Genomic DNA, 18,321 nt, shown 5'->3' on the forward strand with positions numbered 1-18,321 from the left:
ATAGGTTAACTGCATTACTAGTGACAAATACGAGTGTTTCAGAGTTTTCCTAATTTTGTAATTATCTCGGATACATGGTACATGAACGATCATGTCTAATCAGAATCAAATATCGAACAAATCGTATCGAGAATTAGAATTACGTAGTTCGGAATTAAATGATCATCCAGACAGTATTTCAAGATGTAGCAGAAATTTTGGAAATAATGTTGAACGTTCTATGGAACTATCTTCTGTAGTAGTTATTCCAGATGGTATATTATTTTTATAAAATATCTGTACAATTTATATAAAGATAGTGTAATTATTTAAGTATGCTAAATAACTCTGATATCTCTTTATAATATTACTGACACTTTTTATCTGCAGGATAACTTGCTTAATTTTATCTGTAAAGGAGTGGGTAAATGTAAGTTGTGTAAATATCTTCCTAAGTATGCATGAAAAAATAACTGTGGATTTCGGGGAAATGCTTCAATTAATATTTATTATGAATGAGATATATTTTACACAAGATTTTCAATGCAGCTTACTTTAGTCCTCTCTAAGTAGACATATGAAATTTACTAACAAGTAACATTAGCAATGCGTCGAGACGGAATATAATAATTCATATTATTTAAGTAAGTTAAATATTTTGTCGTATACATAATAACAAATTTTGTAATAGTTCTGATATAATCGAGGCTTATAAATCACGCTCATTTGAAATAAAAAATTCATGGTAACGTATCAGTTCATTTTTTTATGAATGCATTAGAATTTATAAGTAATGGAAATTTAAATTAGATATTAAAAGTTTTGTACAGCAAAACCTACCAGTAAAGCCAAGTTTGGATTTTGTAATGTTTAGGGTTCAGTGTAATTATTAACATAAAATTGGACGTTAAATATTACATGTCACTAATTCTTTCTTTTCTATAAATTATTAGTTACTCCTACGTTCACTAATTATATAATCATACTATATTTTTTCCTCTAAGACTATGTAAGGTATCAATTGTAAATGTATTGAACAATGTAATTCCACTTACAATAAAAATTTAATTTAAAAATAAAATATATAACACTATGTAACTACTTCCTCTTCTGTTTCCTCCCTTATTAATCAATGTAACTTTCATTACTTATATAATTATTATTGTATACAAACTGTATATAAATATTTAATGTCATGAACTATGTTTATTATGTATAATTCTATTGTTTAAATCAATAAGTCATTGTAAATTGTATTTTGTTTTTGAAATAGGATTGAATATGCTAGAAGTAACTGTATGTTCTGTATAAATAGTAATATACAATATATTCGATTTGATTTGATTTTAATATTCATTGACAGATACATTTACTGTAGTACAAGCTATCAATGCATTAGGATTTGGAAAATTTCAAGTTAAATTATCTCTATTTACGGGCCTCTGCTGGATGGTGGACAGTATGGAAATAACAATATTAAGTATTTTAAGTCCATCATTGCATTGTGACTGGGGCATTACCAGATATCAACAAGCTTTGGCAACTACGGTAATATGAATTGTTTAGTATATAATATCTATATCTAATAAATCCTATAGAATAATTCTAATATTTATATATTCCTTATAATGATGGCTTGTAGGTTGTTTTTCTAGGTATGATGTTGAGTTCTACATTTTGGAGTAACTTAAGTGACAGATATGGAAGCAAACAATCCTTAACACTCTGTGCAATTTTGTTGCTTTACTATGCTTTCTTCAGTGCTTTTGCGCCAAATTTTCTATGGATTTTGTTACTTAGAGGACTAGTTGGCTTTGCCATTGGTTGTGTACCACAATCGTAAGTATTTAGTAAACTGCATAAGTGGATGCTAATAACTGAATTTAATTACACTGGTCTATTTCTGTTTCAGAGTAACACTATATGCGGAATTTCTTCCAGCCAAGCAGAGAGCAAAATGTGTAATCTTATTAGATGTCCGTATGCAAAAATAAATCTTAATAATTATTTATATTTTTCTTTCATTGCATAAAATAATAAAATCTTAACTTTCTGAACAGTGCTTCTGGGCTCTTGGAGCTTGTTTCGAGGTAGCAATAGCATTGGTAATAATGCCGAATTTTGGTTGGAGGTGGCTTCTCATTCTATCAACAATACCACTTCTTGTATTTGCTATTATCACTCCTGTAAGTAATACAAATGGATAATACTATAAAAATTGTGTACATTCTTCATTGTATTTTATAATAGTGGTTACCAGAGTCTATGGTATTTGATATGTCAACCGGAAGAATGGATAAAGCTGTTTCCACATTAGAACGAGTAGCAAGAGAAAATAAGAAGCCTTTACCTCCAGGAAGATTAGTTATGGATCGTTTTTATCAAGTGAACCATGGTAAATTGAAAGATGTACTAAGCAAAGAAATGTGCAGAACATCTACTTTGCTTTGGCTTGTATGGTAAATATTTTAATACATATACAATACGACTTAACATACAGGATGTTCAGATTATTATATACGCCATATATTGCTTGCAAAAAACAGTATTACTGTTCCATTTTTTTTTTTTCTAATATTTATTATATGCGAGAAGCATATAATTTTGACAAGTTACACCTAATAAAGATAAAACTTTTAGGATGAGTACAGCATTCTGTTACTATGGTGTAGTATTGATGACAACGGAACTGTTTCACACATCGTCCGAACAGTGTAGTTCTTGGGAAAATAAGAAAGAAGATACATGTCAATTGGATTGCCGTTTGGAACGCAGTGATTATATTGACCTTCTCTGGACAACATTAGCTGAATTCCCAGGAATATTTTCCACAATTTTTGCGATCGAAAAAATCGGCAGAAGGAAAACAATGGCTTTTCAATTAGTAATGTTCGCCATGCTGATTTGTTTTTTAGGCAGAGTCTGTCTATTGAACAGAATCGCATTGACACTCGCAATTTTTCTAGCCAGAGGCCTAATTGCTGGTGTCTTTCAAGCAGCTTATGTATACACTCCAGAAGTATATCCAACCCATTTGCGTAGTGTTGGAGTAAGTACTTGCAGTGCCATGGCTAGAATTGGTGCGATGGTCACACCATACATAGCACAAGTATTTTTACAATGGTCTATTACTGGAGCAATGGCAATATATGCTGTGACAGCACTATGTGCTGCTGCTGCTACACTTGCTTTGCCCGTTGAAACGAAAAATCAGTCATTAAATGAATCAGCTCAAGAAGCAAGATAAACTCATTTACAATTTTCCTTTTTGTTGATATTATTCAGACGTTTTGACTAGATACAAAGTATATTTTTGTTGATGTAATATTGTTTTACTATATCTCATTATAATTCGAGTAACAATCTTTGTGTAATGAAAAAAGATTGTTTCTATTTATTGATATTTCTTTATTTCAGTTCTTTACAGTTTTATAAGTACATGTATGCATGGTTATTTATTGTATATAATTTTACCTCATAAATCAACCAGATAAACTATATATATATATATTTTATACATTAACACATTATTCAACACATGATTACTATTTTCTTATAATATATGTGTTAAACATAGATTATCATAGTGTAGATTTTAAAAAGTATATAAGAACATACAAAGACTGATACAAAATATTAACATAATAACGTAAGTGCCAAACACACAAAATGTAGAATTGCTATACGCACACAGTAAAAATTCTGATTTCATTTATGTATTTTAATATCATATAAATAATACAATAAAATATGTAAAACTAAAACCATAATTTGACTACCTTAACACAAATTAAGATAAATAATATTACATTGAAGGATCTATTTGATTTTTATGCGATTGTAACCTCAATAATTCTGTATTTATATAATAATTTATTGTATAACGAAGAAATAGTATTAATTAACATGATCTTGTTTATTCTATTTTATTTTCTAATTAAGAGTAATGGATTATATATTACATTATATAATAATCTATATAATGCAATATAGCTATTTAGTCTATCATTATAACAGTGATACATAATACATACATAGAAACTTTACATACAGTGCAGTATACAAAATAGAAATAAACAGAATCTGAAGAGTAAAAGATGTAATCCTATAAGTATTAAAAATACCTTTGTAAAATACGGATTCTAATATTTTTATATGTAAAACTATATCAATGAATTTTGAATACCTTCGTATGTGCCTGTTTGATAATCGGAATGATTAAAGATGTTGTAATAAAACTATTAATCAAATTTTGTAATCATTTGTATTATGTTTCAAGAAAATGGATTTAGTTATAAAATGGTTGTTTTAAGATTGTATATAAGCAAGTAATTCTTCTTTTAAATATCCTGCAGAATCAGATAGCTTCTCCGAATCACCCGTAGGAATAAACGCTAAAAGAACAGCGGGAAACAATTCCAGTTCAAGTAAAGTCTTATCGAAACATGACTCGTTGAACTTTTTACCAGTCAGATCTGTTAGGCAAAATGGTGTCTCGTTATTTGCTATGTTTTCACTAACAAAGTCAAATACAAGTCGGAACTTGTCATGTATGAAAAAAGTTCCTTGTAGAATAATATTATCTGGAAATTTGATGCGAATCAACGAGTATTTATATTTTCGAAGGCGTTGTTTCTCGTCTCTTTCTCTCATAGCTTTTGTCCTTAACATTTGGCTTCTTTCAACTGCTGCAGTTCTGTTGACATCGACAAGAAAATAATTTATTTATTCAGTTCATTAAATAATATATTATGGTTTGTTTCTTATGTTTTGAATTACCGAAGTTGCTGTTCCCGTTTTATTTCCTCTGGAGTTATAGTAAAGAAATTTGGTGGCAATTCAGTTCTATGACTTGCTTGCGTAGGCATCAATACTTGGATATTTCTATCTAATTCAAGTGGAAAAGGTTCGGCAGTTTTTAACGCGCTGTGTAGTATGCTAAGGTTTTCGATGTCACAATTCTCTGGGCTCCACAATAAAAAGTCTTCCTCTACGTCATTATGCAATAACTTTGTCTGTCGAAAGCCAGCAGCGTGTAAAAATTCCATCGTACCTTCTATAGGACGTACTTTCTCCTTTGAAATATTAATTAGACATTAAAATAAAAATAAAAAAGCAGATACATTGAACATGTACGAGAACTCGGAAATATGTCGAGTGGGGACGGGTCTTGAATATAGAGTATTTTTTCCGTAAGTGTGAAGAAGATCTCTACCGTAACTGTTAAAATTTTATCTCTATCACTGGAAGAACCCCCTTAGACATAATAATATTCAACACGATACAATTGCGATCATAATTAAATGTTTAATAAGCGACTGAAGTTTCGGACTTCACATTTATGGTAAAGACACGAATTCTGTAAATGTGAAGTCCGACGAAAACAGTAACCGCTTGCTACACAAATAATTATGATCGTAATTATATCGAGTTCGATGTCATTTTAATCAGGAAAACGAGACGAATACGATGGCAAAAGTTTCGTTGAGGAAAAACAAAAGATAAGGATTTTTGATTTTTAAATTGAAAAGGCTTTTGAGAACGCCTTGAACTTCAGTCCCCTTTTCTTTATCAATTGCTATCTTTCTGTACGTTCGGAACACTAGAAATAATGTAGTATCTCTTCTGTAACTGTGACTCTGCAGACCCGAAGTTTTCACAGTTGCGGAGAGAATACTGTATCGAGATACTTGACAATATCCCGACCATGGGGTACCCGACATTTTCGAATTCTTTATATTTGAATGTACGTGTATTAATAAAAGACAATTCTTACTTGGAATATTCTATTATGCATTCTAATTCGCCTATATTTCTCTGCGTCTGGGTTATTCATGATGTTTTCTAAATACCTTCCCAGTGTTTCAACACAACCTTCAACCTTTTCTCTCTTAGGATTGCAATTCTGTATAACTAAACATGCTGTTAGACCAGCTTCTTCTCCTTGCAATTGATCATACAAAAAAGTTCTTATTCTTGTCCTCCATTCCTCTTTCGACAATATTTCGTCGGATAAATATGCACAACGAAAATAGACATCAGTAACCGCTAGCATTGACTCATCTTTGACTGATTCTTCAGATTCTTGTTGCAACCTTGTAGTGTCCTGTTGTACCATTTGCTGGGCTTTCTTTTCTTGTTCCAATTCGCGTAATACTTGCGCTTTAATAGCTGCATACGACCTACAAGAAAAATAGATAAGAAGACGATATTTACATTATTTTTACTTATCAAAGTAAACGTTTCGCTTATTAAAGAATATAAAAAAGCAAGACATACACCTTTATTGAATATAAATTACCTATTATATTTGGTTGCATTCGTTTTTGCTTCTAATCTTGCTAAAGCAGCTTGACCAGCTACTTTAGCTTCTTCTGTAGGTTCTACCCTTTTTATTGGTTCTCTTACTGGAGGTGGAGCAGAGGTGCTTGTTGAATCCGATAATCTGTACACAAATTTTCATTAAATGTTACTTCAACATTATTTTAAATCACATTTTCTACTATTACAATAAAAACGATAAAATGAAATTTACTTATATCCTTTTCCAGCATTCATAAATTTTACATTCGTCTTTTTCTTTTGAAAGAATGATTTTATTTTGTCTGCCATATTTAATAATTATCTGGTACCTCTATTTGTTTAAATGAAACCTACAATGAAAAAAAAAGTTTCATACGTTTTGATTATATCAAAAGTAAAGGCAATTGTAATTATTTCGCTTACAATTATTTCATAAATCAATAAATTACTTACACCAAAAATTATTCTCCTGATGAAGAGTCACAATCTTCAGATACGGGATCTAAAATGATAGATATTATAATACTCGATTGCAATATTCCTATATAGTCATTTTTTAATCTGAAGCTCATCAAGTTTACAGGGGATGCTCTAGATCTGGTTTTCACGGATTTTTATAAAATTGGTGTATGCATATAATAGAAATTTTGTATAGTTACTTATTATTAATAAAACAATTCAAAATCTGCAAAATTTCATTAATATCAAGGAGAACAAGATCTGATGCCCCCTTATTAGTCATTTATAATTCATACAAAATTTTATTTTTGATACAACTTAAAAAAGAATTAAAATAGATTAAAACCTAAAAATAGTAGACTGAATAACCACTTTTCATTGTTTCTTTTTACTGGAATCCATGAATTTTACAAAATGTAATTTCTCAAATATAAACACTTCTCAAGTTGGAAACATACTAATTTAAATTACCAATACCATGCTCTGATTATATTAGATATTAGATTAATACATATTCATTATACAAAATTTCATAAAGCAATACAATTTACAAAAAATACTTTATGTACTATGTAATCATATCATTTTATATTTATTTCATATTCAATCAGTATTAAAGTAATATGATAAGTAGGCATTTTATATAGTAGTTTTTTTTTTAACATACAATTGAAATTTGACATGGTTTTATCGTTACAATGAAAATTTCCTAAATTTATCTTATCGTTTGTTATCATATATTTGTACTGTGTATATGCATACAATAGAAGCAGCTTACGAACAATTTATAAATACAGTAGCACTAACAATAATGCAAAACCAAAAAATAAATCATATGATACTTATTACATTACTACATCTAATGTAGATGTTAATACTACAACTAACGATTTGTTCTTTACATATACAATATACCAAACAATATAAGTTAATGCGACTTAAAACCTCTGTTCAATTGTTGTTATTAAGGCAGTATAAACGTAAATAATATGTGTAAGTTTGCATATGATATTGATAATCCCATAAAATAATAAAAAAATAAAATTTCTTATACTCGCTAGGGTAAATGTACAAAGAATTTTTTTTAGGGAATAATGCAACGTATGTACACATCAAGAGAAAAATGTATATTGCCTTACTTGGTTCCATAAATTGTTCAGAAATTCTTGGACCGTAAATGTGCCAAGCGATGAAAATCAGAGCTACGGTACTAATAAATGTGAACGAAAAAACTTTTAACAATTGCAATTGAAAGTCGTCGAATGATAACAAAGCTGCGCATTCGTGAAAATAATCAGTCAACTTTTGTTGGAGTACATCGGTAAGAATAAAATTGCTTGAATCGAACGTTAATCCAAAAGTGTTTGACACTGTGTCCACTAAGTCGTGTGTTAATTTATTGATTGTCTCCATGAAATTCTCGGTCCAACCCCACAAAGTTTCATGTACATTATTCATTACATGTAGAAAACTCTGAATTGAATTAGTAAAACGCACACTTTGCTCACCACTTTATTACGTCACGTTTAATGTGTCATACTTCGATATTCTCATCAACGTTCAGAACTCGATGGAACTCGAATCATTCTGAACTTCAAAGCGCATAGACATGAAGGTTCAAGTCACGTCTCGACTTATTTCACGGCGTCACTATGATCGGTGCACTGAAAGCCTATAACAGCCTATAGAGAAGCTTTTGATAAAAAATAAGGTATAAATTGCCTCGCAAGTGAACTAAGCGGTCCAAGGTCATACATAAGAGTTTTCTCCCCCTGCCTTTATCAGAGAGGAAATTCTCTCTCAGTACGTGAACCAGGCATAAGAAGTTCCGACGAAAGTTTCATCTCTAATATAACTACATACTCTATGACATAAACATATTGTAGATGTATTAGACACATACAAAAATTCTACACAAGTTTCGCTTCCGGTAACGTGGCCACACTACCTTATCGCGAATCTACGGAGTCTTGGTCCTTTTTTGCGTTCTGTACCATGCTAAAAATTGCTCAGATTCTGTTACACGCTAAAAATCAGAGTAGGGGGCAGCACTGTATCAGGAACGCCGAAACCCCAGGCGTGACCATTCTCATATTTGTTCATATTGTCTCATATCCTCTCTGTAGCTATACATACATATGTATGTAGTAACATAACAAATTTATTAAAAAGAAAATGGGTGGTGGAGATTTGGTAAGTTAAATTATAATACAGTTTTCTTTGCTGGTGGTGTGATAGAAATTTTATGGATATGTTTCTAATAAAGTTCAAATTTCATTAAGGTAGAATTTGAAAAAGTCATGGCACCCATCTACCATAAAAAATATAGAAAAAGTTTGGAAAGCGGAGCAACAACAAAGCCAAGAAAAGAAAAAGATAGCCGAATTGAAGAAAGAAATCGAAATGGAAAAAGATCGGGAGGATATAAAAAAGTATGCAATGGACCAAGGTGTAATAGAAAAAAAGGATGATAAAAAGTTGGATTGGATGTACAAAGGACCGAATCAAATGATTAATCGAGAAGAATATTTACTCGGCCGGCCGATTGACAAGTCTTTCGAACAAATGGCTCAAGCAGATAAGGATAACGATGTAAATCAAGTACCCAGAAATCACGTTGAACATGGTATTTTATTTTATACTCCTTATATATGGTGGTTTATCTAAAAATATTTTGTTTACCTAAATATTTCCTTCAGTTGTATCGGTAGAAAATATATTTTGTATGCGATTCGTTGGAAATGAATTTCACATACATATAATTTATTATTTACTTATCTTTTTCTATAGAATATTTCAGTTGTAAAGAGCATCTTATCTATATTTTCAGAATGTATTCCACCTTCACTACGTTTCTTTTCCGGTAATGAACAAGTTGATCTAGCAAGAAAAATGCAAGAAGATCCTTTATATGCTATAAAGAAAAAAGAAATGGAAACAAGAAATCAATTGTTAAAAAATCCTGTTAAATTAAAACAACTGAGACAATTGGTATGTATACATACCAATAACGATTACAATCAAATTTTATTAAATATTCAATAAATCATTTCTTTGTTAGTTAGAGCAACAGTCAAAAAAAAGTAAAATTGAAAAGAAACAGAAAAAAAGGAAAAAACATAAACAAGATCTAGACAGTGATGATGAAACGCAATTAGATATATTGTTAGCTGCTAAATACAAAAAGTTGAAAGACAAGATTAACGATAAAGATTTAATGAAGTCAATGAAAAAGGTCAAACATAAACGAAAGAAAAAGAAGAAGGGAAGTGAAAGTAGTTCGAGTAGCGAACCTGAAAGCGATAGCGAAGATGATTCAACCGACGAAAGTACAGAAAAACAACGTACAAAGGAAAAGAGAAGCAGAAGTAAGGAAAATAGTACTTATTCTAAGAAGAATGATAGAGAAAAGTATACAGAGAGATCTGATAAGGGTGAAGACAAAAGAGAAAGGATACCTGAGAAACGATCAAGAAATCGTAGTTCAAGCAAAGAAAGGAGCAACAGTTCGAATAGAAAAAATAAATACAAAGAATATGAAAGAGATGTCGATAAAAGTAGGGACAAAGAGTTTTACTCCAGGACTTTTCGAGAACATAAAGAACATAATTCACATAGAAGTGGATACAGTAATAAAAATAATGTTGATGACAAATATACTGCAAACAAATTAAGTCATAAAGAAAGTATTAATTTATATGCCGATAGTGCTCAAGAGAAATATAGAGATGGAAATCGGCATAAAGATCAGAGGAATCCTAAAAAGAAACACAATCTTACGGAAGAAGATAAGGAAAGGCGTAGACAGGAAATGATGGCTAATGCAACATGGAGGGATAAAGAAAGGGAAAAAAATGTTAGAAAGTATACGGAAGAAGAGACAAAGGAAATCGACAGCAGCAGAGGATACAATCAAGATTTTGTTAGGAAACATCTAGCAGCTGCTGCAGAATTGGGGTCGGTAGCGTCTAGGATTAAATCAAATATAAATAATATACAGCGAAGTGGACGAGCAATGGACACAAATTTTGCTAAAAGATGATTTTCAACGCAGTAGTTACATTTGTACAGTTGCATAAAGATATCATTATATGCTTTCTTGAATGTGTTTGAAAAATTTATTTTCCAACACGCATACATTTTAATTCGTATACAAATATAAATTTTAAATAAAATTGTATAGTTTTTTTTATAACTTTAGCAATATTTACGTATTTATGTAAAACACGTTCTTCTATTGAAGAAATATAATATATTTAGAAAATCGGTCACTATTCTTATATAAATATACATTCTTAACTCATTTACAAACAATATTTACTACATAACTATGTAATCTTACACGTTTCTCGATTTTCAATTGCATCATTAACATCATGGATAGTTGCGAAACATCCTCCAGTGAGCACATTATTAACTACAGCTCTAGCAAGGTATCCAGTAGTTATTGAATAGTTGGCGGAAAAAAATGGTGACAAATCTTTGGTCTCTTCTATATTATGATCCTGAAGAAATTAATTTATATTTACATTTATTTCTGTATTTTATAGAGGAGTACGAGTACCCAAAAATGTCGGGTCTGGTCGAGTCGAGAATGTTTTTCGGGAATGGGGCGGGTACTCGAAAATTTCGGGATTCCCGAGAATAGTCTCGAAAGTTCTCGAGAACCAAAATGTGCTCGAGAATCCCGAATATTCTCGGAAACTCGACTCGTCCGGACGATCGGGTTCTCGCACATCTCTAGTATTTTATTTTTACACAGGTCCTGTGGAATATACATACCTTACAGTACATTTGAAAACTGTCTTCAACAAGTTTATTAAGATTCAGTTGCTTTTGGAAGCTCAACTCTGGATTTCGAAGTAAAATTGTCGAGACCGTAGTAAGCAGCTGTGAGAAATAATAATTTGATTTATTAAATTTGATCTTTATAAGTGGGAACGCTCTACGCGAGATTTCTCATCAGAATAACAATTAAGTAATACCTCTACAATAATTTGACGATACTCTGGTAACTGAATATGGTGAAGCAATGATTCTACGAGTAATGCAAATGTCAGTTCGGAACGAGTCATATTAGAAAGAGTAGGTTGCTGAGGTAGCTCTTGCTCATTAACGCAAATACCACCCGGACATCGCAATAATACTTCCCAAACGTGATTATAAAAATGTGAAGGTACTCTACAGAGACATCCTTCGAGCCTTCTGCGACCCAGAACTGTAAGTCTGTAACGACACGTACATTAATTTCTACGAAAACGATTATTTGCTAAATATCAACTGTAAAAGCTAGAATTTTACCTTTCACTACTTGCCCAATCCTTAACCGTTAATACTTTTATTAAGAATCTGCGAATTTCAAAAGGACTATAATTTTCGATCGGTTTCGGGTTTTTAACAAACATTTGTAAATAAAGCTTTATTGCTTCTAAAACCCATCTGTAAATATATATACATATATATATATATATAAAACACAATGATTACTGAAAATATTTTAATAAATATGTATGTTTGGAATACAAGTCTTGTTATATACCCGATACGAATCTTCAATATTCCTTTAAACATTTCTGGGTTTCTTCCGATAAGTCTACCACAGTATAATAAAACTTCTTGTTGAAGTACGGCTTGTACAATATTATGTGGTTGAATTGTGGAGTACATGACCGATTGAATTTCTGTTGGTGTCATTGGTTTATCAAATACTGTTTCTTCTTGGCCAATAACGCCAACCGTTATCTGATATTAGCAATCGAATAAGGATTTTAATGGTAATGAAATATAAACAAGGTTTTTAGGAAACGAAAAATTTCAAAATTACCTGCTTTCCTTTAACAAGGACACCTGTTATAAAAGGACTGATACTATCAACTGTGTGATTCAATAAGCTGCTGCAGTAACGGACAACCATCCAGAATCTAAGACAGCCTGCTTGTTGATATAACGATCTTAAATGATCACCAACTAAAATGATACACCACGTAAAATAAAGAACAAAATAACACATGTTATGTTCAAACGTATAAATCAGTACCTGTTATTCCATTAATTTCGTAATCAATACCCTCTCGTTTTAGTAAAATACCATACAGTTGACACAGAGAATAAAGATTTTTATTACTACGGATCTCTGTTAATACATTGTACAATGGCTCGTTCATATAATCCTGAAACACGAAATAATTGAAATAAATCTATATTTACGTAACTATCTACTGGAAAGACTTACAGAATAATCTCTTATGTCTTCAGCATAAGTTAAAGCTTTAGGAACATCCGTGAGACTTTGGTATCCTATATAATCATGTTCCAATTGCTTGAATTGTGTAAGTTCAAGATCCGTTTCGATCGTGTTTATGAAATCCAAGTGTTCTACATAACATTAAACCAAATTATTAATACCCAATAAACAAGAAGTTATAACTTATTAGAGGTGTGTGAGAACCCGATGGTCGGAATGAGTCGAGAATTCTAAATTTGGGAATCCTAAAATTTTCGGAAACACGTCCCGATACCGAATCAAATTCTCGACTCGACCCAACATTTCGGATTCTCATACACCTCTACTTATTATACAGTAATCACCAATGCACGAAGATGAAATGAGATTTTGCAAACGACCAATTCGTACTTTTGTTTTATCACAGTATCCCTTTTTTAGCATTGCAAAGAGGTCAAGCATTTCTTTAAATTGTGGATCTCTAAAATAAACAGAATTATAAATGGTTTACGTACACTAAATATATATATATATATACGTTAATCGAAAGTGTGGCAAAAATGGTATAATTACCTCATATGCTCTTCCCGTATTAGTAGGCATACTGTAGGCCGACCAGAAAGTCGCCAATATTTACCCACAAATTGAAGTTCCGTTTTAATATCATCAATTAATAATGCCATATCTCTATAAAGATAAAAGTCTGATACTTCGAATATCAAAGGATAACAGAGCACTGTCATGCCACATACTCTATAAACCTAAAAACAAGCTAAGGATCAATTTTTTTGTTTAAAGACATTATTTGATATACTAAACATACCTTACTAGTACCCAAAGAACCAATAGGTCTAGCTGGTCGGCCTTGCAAATTTAGTTTACTGTTAACACCTAATTTTTCATAAACTTTTACCAATTGCATAGACGACAATATCTGAACAGGTTCTACTTCGTGTGGAGTTTGCGTCTGTATACCATACGTTGCCATCATAGCTTGTAGTCGCATAGACTCAGCAATAAGAACGATTTGCACTACAAGATCAGTATGAGTACCCTGATGTACAAAAATTTTGTAATAGATAAATCATGCACCATTATAATGTAGTAAGAAGGTTTATAAAACAGTAAATGAATAATGTATAATTAAAGCAGTAAAATGATCAAAATAGAAGTGTTAAAAGGAATGATAAAAATAGAAACATGTACTATGATTAGAGATGTGCGAGAACCTGATAATATCGGGACAGGACGAGTCGAGTACATTATTCGAAAACTCGAATAATGAACTCGACCCGTCTCAACCATTGGGTTCTCGCACACCTCTAACCATGGTACGTTGAGTAATCACTGAAAAAGAAGAATGAGATAGTGGCAACAAGCATCATAAAAAGGAGTACAACTTATATCATGCCTTGAATCAAACTTCATGCACTATTACGATACTACAATATAAAGCTTTGAAGATATATATATATATATATATATATATATATATATATATATATATATATATATACATAAATTATAATATAAAAACTACGAAAGAGCAAATGAAACAGTAAAAAAAGTAACAGTGACTGAAAAATAGAATAAAACCATTAGAAAATATCCTACTAGACATGTTTTATCATGTAGCTCTTTTGGAAGCTTCGAATATGTATGTAACATTCAGAAAGTAGCAAACAATCAATCTAATTTTCAGATTTCAAAAGAAAATGTGTGCAAGAAGACTGAACTACACATACAAATATTATCATTTACTTACAATACTGGGTTTAGCCTGTATGGAATAAACATAAGCAAAATAATTTATACAAATGATAATTGAATAGAAATAAAGATTGCATATTTTAACTTACTTGAAAAGCTGAATACCTTCCAGCTTTGCGTGGCCTATTATATGAAGGAAGATAGCGTCGGATTGGATCTAATTCGTTGATATGCAGTAGATTAGCAGTAAGTAATTGTGCGATTACAAACATAGCTTGATTCCATAAATAAATTGGTGCGGGCTCAGAATCTCCAGAACCTCTTCGTCCTCTTCCCTCGTTGCTTGCTATGCGATAAGTGCTACCAGGATCATTTCTTTCTGCTTCCAAGTTTTCTTCAGATACATAGTAATACATAGGTATCACAGGATCTATTTAATTTGAAAAAGTTTAATAATATTCTTATCCTATTCTGTTTACTTAAATGTATTCTCATAGCAATATACCTCCGTTGATATCTTTATGTATTCTGTCTTTCAGTAAATTCTGATATATTTCAACTTGCTCTGGCAGAGTTTTAAAAACGCCATCTATTATCATGAAAATGTAAAACAGAGGCCACTCACATTCAATATTATCGAATTCCTACAACAAAAAGGATGTTTTTTAGTATCAGATTAATGATATGACAACTTGAAAATGTCAGTTCTCGAAATTTTCAACAACCCGTCTTCATCCCGAATCAAATTTTCAGGTCGTCCCGACTCGACATTTTCGGGTTCTTGTACACCTCTAATGGTATTATAAAAAAATAACATAATTGTTCAAAACAGAATTACAAATGTAACAAATTCACTTGAATGAATTTTTCAAAAATAACATACTAACGATCAAATACATCAGAGACCTTGATTTCACCAGATTTATAATAGCGGCGATCTTTGCTTTCTAAAATTGTTTTATATCCGTCCCTTCCAAATCTCTTAAAACCATAATTGCCTTTCAATCTGCCGACTATGTTTGCCTTTGTCTCAGTGTACAATACTTCTTCATGAGTAGCAAATGCAGGAAAAGATATTGTTGGCAATAAAGCTGCATCTACACTCTATAAATACATACACACACATATATATATACATTTATAAGTATAGCAATGATAAATACTTTATATGAAAAAGTTTTTTATCAGCATTACCTTCGAACTTGATTCTCTTGGAAGCATTGTTTCAAAAATACTACGATTTCGATTATGTGCATCAATATCAACATATATAACTGACCAAGAAGCTCCTTTTTCTCCAAATAAATTACACCCGTTAATAGCTTCAAGAGCACTTTTTGCTATACCAATAGAACTTGCATGAATTTCAGGTGTACCATCATTATATCTGCTACCGCGTTCCCACATGCCATAGTCTGGTGTACGATATGCTCTTTCCACATAATACACAAGATTTTGTACAAAAGCTACTTCATCTTGGGTATATATAATTTGTAACCCAGAAGAAATCATTTGTACAAGAAATATTAAATATAAAGAAACAATATCAATCTATAAAAAATAAAGTTTCATGTTAATAATTATATGATACGAGCTGCTACAGGTAAGTATTATATTGTATGTTATAATTACTTGTAAGTGATTGTAAGCAATATCATTGAATATTTCATCACCAGTATCTAAGTGAAATTTACAATGTAATGCAAAGCGATTACATTGATTGCGCTTGAATAATTCTATCCTGGAAGACTGCTTCACCCAAGACTCTAAAATCCCACGCATACACTTTACAGCTGACTGACCAAGTTCATATGATTTTCCACGATCATCGTCTATACGTCTAAAATATCAATTTTACACATAGTACTATAATTGTTGTAAAAACTACAATAATATATGATATAAACACTATAATTACTAATGTAATAACTACTAATAATATAAATAATCCAGTTACCTATATGCTTGATATAAACTCCATATAGCAGCAGCACAATAAATACTTTCTCGTACGCTTCCCACTACTTTATCACTTGAAACTTGTGGAAATAATCCTGTGATACAGCTCTGATAACGTAATAATTGTCTTTTAACTAAAAAATACATTAACATTACATATGAAGGAAGAATATAGAATTAATGGCAATATAAATAAAAAACTCATATTCATACCAATTCCATAATAAATGTCAAGTTGTCGAACAGTATCTTCATAGTTTGTAATTTTAAGAAACATATCAATATCCAGATCAATAACGCTACCTTGTCGTACATTTCTAATTTGAGAAAACCTGGCAAATCAAACAACACAAACAAACTTATTTAAAATAATTGTTTTGCAATAAAAAGTAATTAATTGTTTTGCATGCTTTATAAAGTATAAGAAATATTAAACCTTTTTATGTTTGTAGGTGTTGTAACAAGAGATGTCATTTTGTTTAAAATAATAAATTTAGATTTTTCTTGAATTATATTTCTAGTAGATAACACTGCACATAAATAATCATACCACAAACATTAATTTTATTTACTTTTTTGTCAACAATAACATATTTTTTTTTAAGTGAAGTATCAAAATATTGTACCCTTTGATATAATAAGAGACCCGTTCGAAGACGGTGACTAAAATAGTATGTAAATACTCTTTTTCGGTATATCATATATACATATTAACCTTGACTGCCCACTTTTCGACGATTGTTTTGCTCATACTGTAACCAAATGTAATTGGCACAGAAGATCTTACGTATTATCTCAGATTTATAAATAGAAATAAAAAATCTTTCTCTAAAGTTATTTCTTATTTATTTTATATCTATATGACAAATGAATAATATAGTTTCATTAATTATTATTACGAGATTGCCCTGATTATTTTATAATAATAATCACTTGAAAAAAATGACACAAAAATCTAAACAATTGAAATTTCCCGGTAATTAACTTTTCTAAATTCTTTTGACAGATCACGTGTAATTATTTACATAAAACTATGCAATATATATATGTGTGTGTGTGTGTGTGTGTGTGTGTGTGTGTGTGTGTGTGTGTGTGCGCGCGCGCGCGCGCGCACGTTGTGTGCAGTGTGTGTACACTCTAATACGTATTTATGTTACTGATGGCACGAATGTGACGCCACACATAGAACGTTCGTCACAAATTGTTGCCAGAGCATATTGCGTTCTGTGAAAATCTTATATGTATTCCAAAGAAACACAAAAAATATAGATTCAAAATAAGAATATGAACATAATATTATATTTGATTATACTATTTTTTAATTTCCGATAATTATTTTAGATGAGAATATATAATTTTTTTATGTATTACATTTGTTTATACGTTTAAATTGAATAATCTATATCTATTTTTAAAAGTAATTAAATATAACAAGGGGAGGCTATAATATAAGAATTTATTAAATTAACATTACACGTTCAATTATTATTGTTATCATTGAAACTTATTTCAATACAATTTTCCGTTTGATATAAAGTATTCTTTACGATATTCTTTCTTTACACACACACGCACGCGCGCACACACACATGTATAGTGCTGCCCCCTACTCTGATTTTTAGCATGGAACAAAACCATATCTACTTTTTAGCATGGTACAGAACCATGTCTACTTTTTGCATGGAACA

At 30.8% G+C, this 18,321-nt stretch overlaps 4 protein-coding genes across 13 annotated transcripts in view; 2 read left to right on the forward strand and 2 right to left on the reverse strand.

The window, feature by feature from the left end:
• LOC143365895 (synaptic vesicle 2-related protein) overlaps positions 1–3,818 on the forward strand; it is a 358,886-nt gene extending 355,068 nt beyond the window's left edge. For 2 of the 4 annotated variants that reach the window (XM_076806480.1, XM_076806479.1), the window contains 7 exons: positions 24–254; positions 1,343–1,527; positions 1,622–1,818; positions 1,892–1,955; positions 2,040–2,165; positions 2,230–2,438; positions 2,620–3,818. In XM_076806480.1, coding sequence (XP_076662595.1) covers positions 92–254; positions 1,343–1,527; positions 1,622–1,818; positions 1,892–1,955; positions 2,040–2,165; positions 2,230–2,438; positions 2,620–3,226 — 1,551 coding nt within the window. In that variant the 5' untranslated portion in view covers positions 24–91 and the 3' untranslated portion in view covers positions 3,227–3,818. Of the gene's footprint in view, positions 1–23; positions 255–369; positions 410–1,342; positions 1,528–1,621; positions 1,819–1,891; positions 1,956–2,039; positions 2,166–2,229; positions 2,439–2,619 lie in introns of those variants that run through there. The other 2 variants (XM_076806481.1, XM_076806482.1) reach the window with 2 other exon arrangements.
• A 133-nt stretch (positions 3,819–3,951) lies between these two features.
• Gint3 (GDI interacting protein 3) lies at positions 3,952–8,424 on the reverse strand. Of its 3 annotated transcripts, none has more exons than XM_076806487.1 (7): positions 8,239–8,424; positions 6,736–6,784; positions 6,515–6,632; positions 6,281–6,424; positions 5,756–6,161; positions 4,759–5,054; positions 3,952–4,675 (listed from the first exon to the last, which is right to left on the reverse strand). In XM_076806487.1, exons 3-7 carry the CDS (start codon positions 6,589–6,591, stop codon positions 4,288–4,290), a joined length of 1,311 nt encoding a protein of 436 aa, XP_076662602.1. In that variant the 5' UTR covers positions 6,592–6,632; positions 6,736–6,784; positions 8,239–8,424; the 3' UTR covers positions 3,952–4,287. The 3 variants fall into 3 exon arrangements, with proteins under 3 accessions (XP_076662602.1, XP_076662601.1, XP_076662600.1); XM_076806486.1 differs by having other exon boundaries at positions 8,250–8,423; XM_076806485.1 differs by lacking the exon at positions 8,239–8,424 and adding an exon at positions 7,881–7,969.
• A 321-nt stretch (positions 8,425–8,745) lies between these two features.
• On the forward strand, positions 8,746–11,055 carry LOC143365896 (uncharacterized). Of its 2 annotated transcripts, none has more exons than XM_076806483.1 (4): positions 8,746–8,934; positions 9,028–9,367; positions 9,572–9,732; positions 9,803–11,055. In XM_076806483.1, the coding sequence occupies exons 1-4, from the start codon at positions 8,917–8,919 to the stop codon at positions 10,781–10,783; spliced, it is 1,500 nt and encodes a 499-aa protein (XP_076662598.1). In that variant the 5' UTR covers positions 8,746–8,916; the 3' UTR covers positions 10,784–11,055. The 2 variants fall into 2 exon arrangements, with proteins under 2 accessions (XP_076662598.1, XP_076662599.1); XM_076806484.1 differs by having other exon boundaries at positions 8,749–8,934; positions 9,024–9,367.
• On the reverse strand, positions 10,971–17,635 carry LOC143365893 (putative phosphorylase b kinase regulatory subunit beta). 4 transcript variants are annotated; one of them, XM_076806475.1, is made up of 21 exons: positions 17,260–17,634; positions 17,070–17,163; positions 16,847–16,965; positions 16,632–16,767; positions 16,307–16,514; positions 15,869–16,225; positions 15,581–15,778; positions 15,180–15,318; positions 14,824–15,104; positions 14,730–14,744; positions 13,788–14,018; positions 13,538–13,725; positions 13,330–13,445; positions 12,974–13,116; positions 12,779–12,911; positions 12,566–12,708; positions 12,281–12,483; positions 12,043–12,180; positions 11,727–11,967; positions 11,524–11,631; positions 10,971–11,246 (listed from the first exon to the last, which is right to left on the reverse strand). In XM_076806475.1, the coding sequence occupies exons 2-21, from the start codon at positions 17,105–17,107 to the stop codon at positions 11,070–11,072; spliced, it is 3,312 nt and encodes a 1,103-aa protein (XP_076662590.1). In that variant the 5' UTR covers positions 17,108–17,163; positions 17,260–17,634; the 3' UTR covers positions 10,971–11,069. The 4 variants fall into 4 exon arrangements, with proteins under 4 accessions (XP_076662590.1, XP_076662592.1, XP_076662588.1 ...); XM_076806477.1 differs by lacking the exon at positions 17,070–17,163 and having other exon boundaries at positions 17,260–17,633; XM_076806473.1 differs by having other exon boundaries at positions 17,070–17,633.
• Between the last annotated feature and the right edge of the window lie 686 nt (positions 17,636–18,321).

Source organism: Halictus rubicundus, chromosome 2, assembly GCF_050948215.1.
Source record: "Halictus rubicundus isolate RS-2024b chromosome 2, iyHalRubi1_principal, whole genome shotgun sequence".
Taxonomy (NCBI): Eukaryota; Metazoa; Arthropoda; class Insecta; order Hymenoptera; family Halictidae; genus Halictus; species Halictus rubicundus.

Excerpts from the sequence above, each read along its gene's own strand:
- LOC143365896 (XM_076806483.1), top strand. Across the intron at positions 9,368-9,571 it reads CAGAAATCACGTTGAACATG|AATGTATTCCACCTTCACTA; the intron begins GTATTTTATTTT and ends CTATATTTTCAG. Across the intron at positions 9,733-9,802 it reads TAAAACAACTGAGACAATTG|TTAGAGCAACAGTCAAAAAA; the intron begins GTATGTATACAT and ends TTTCTTTGTTAG.
- Gint3 (XM_076806487.1), bottom strand. The coding sequence starts at position 6,591 with ATGGCAGACAAAATAAAATCATTCTTTCAAAAGAAAAAGACGAATGTA. Across the intron at positions 6,162-6,280 it reads AATGCAACCAAATATAATAG|GTCGTATGCAGCTATTAAAG; the intron begins GTAATTTATATT and ends TTTTTCTTGTAG. Across the intron at positions 4,676-4,758 it reads AAACGGGAACAGCAACTTCG|AACTGCAGCAGTTGAAAGAA; the intron begins GTAATTCAAAAC and ends CGATGTCAACAG.
- LOC143365893 (XM_076806475.1), bottom strand. The coding sequence starts at position 17,107 with ATGACATCTCTTGTTACAACACCTACAAACATAAAAAG. Across the intron at positions 12,484-12,565 it reads TCCTTGTTAAAGGAAAGCAG|ATAACGGTTGGCGTTATTGG; the intron begins GTAATTTTGAAA and ends TGCTAATATCAG. Across the intron at positions 11,968-12,042 it reads GATTGGGCAAGTAGTGAAAG|ACTTACAGTTCTGGGTCGCA; the intron begins GTAAAATTCTAG and ends GTGTCGTTACAG.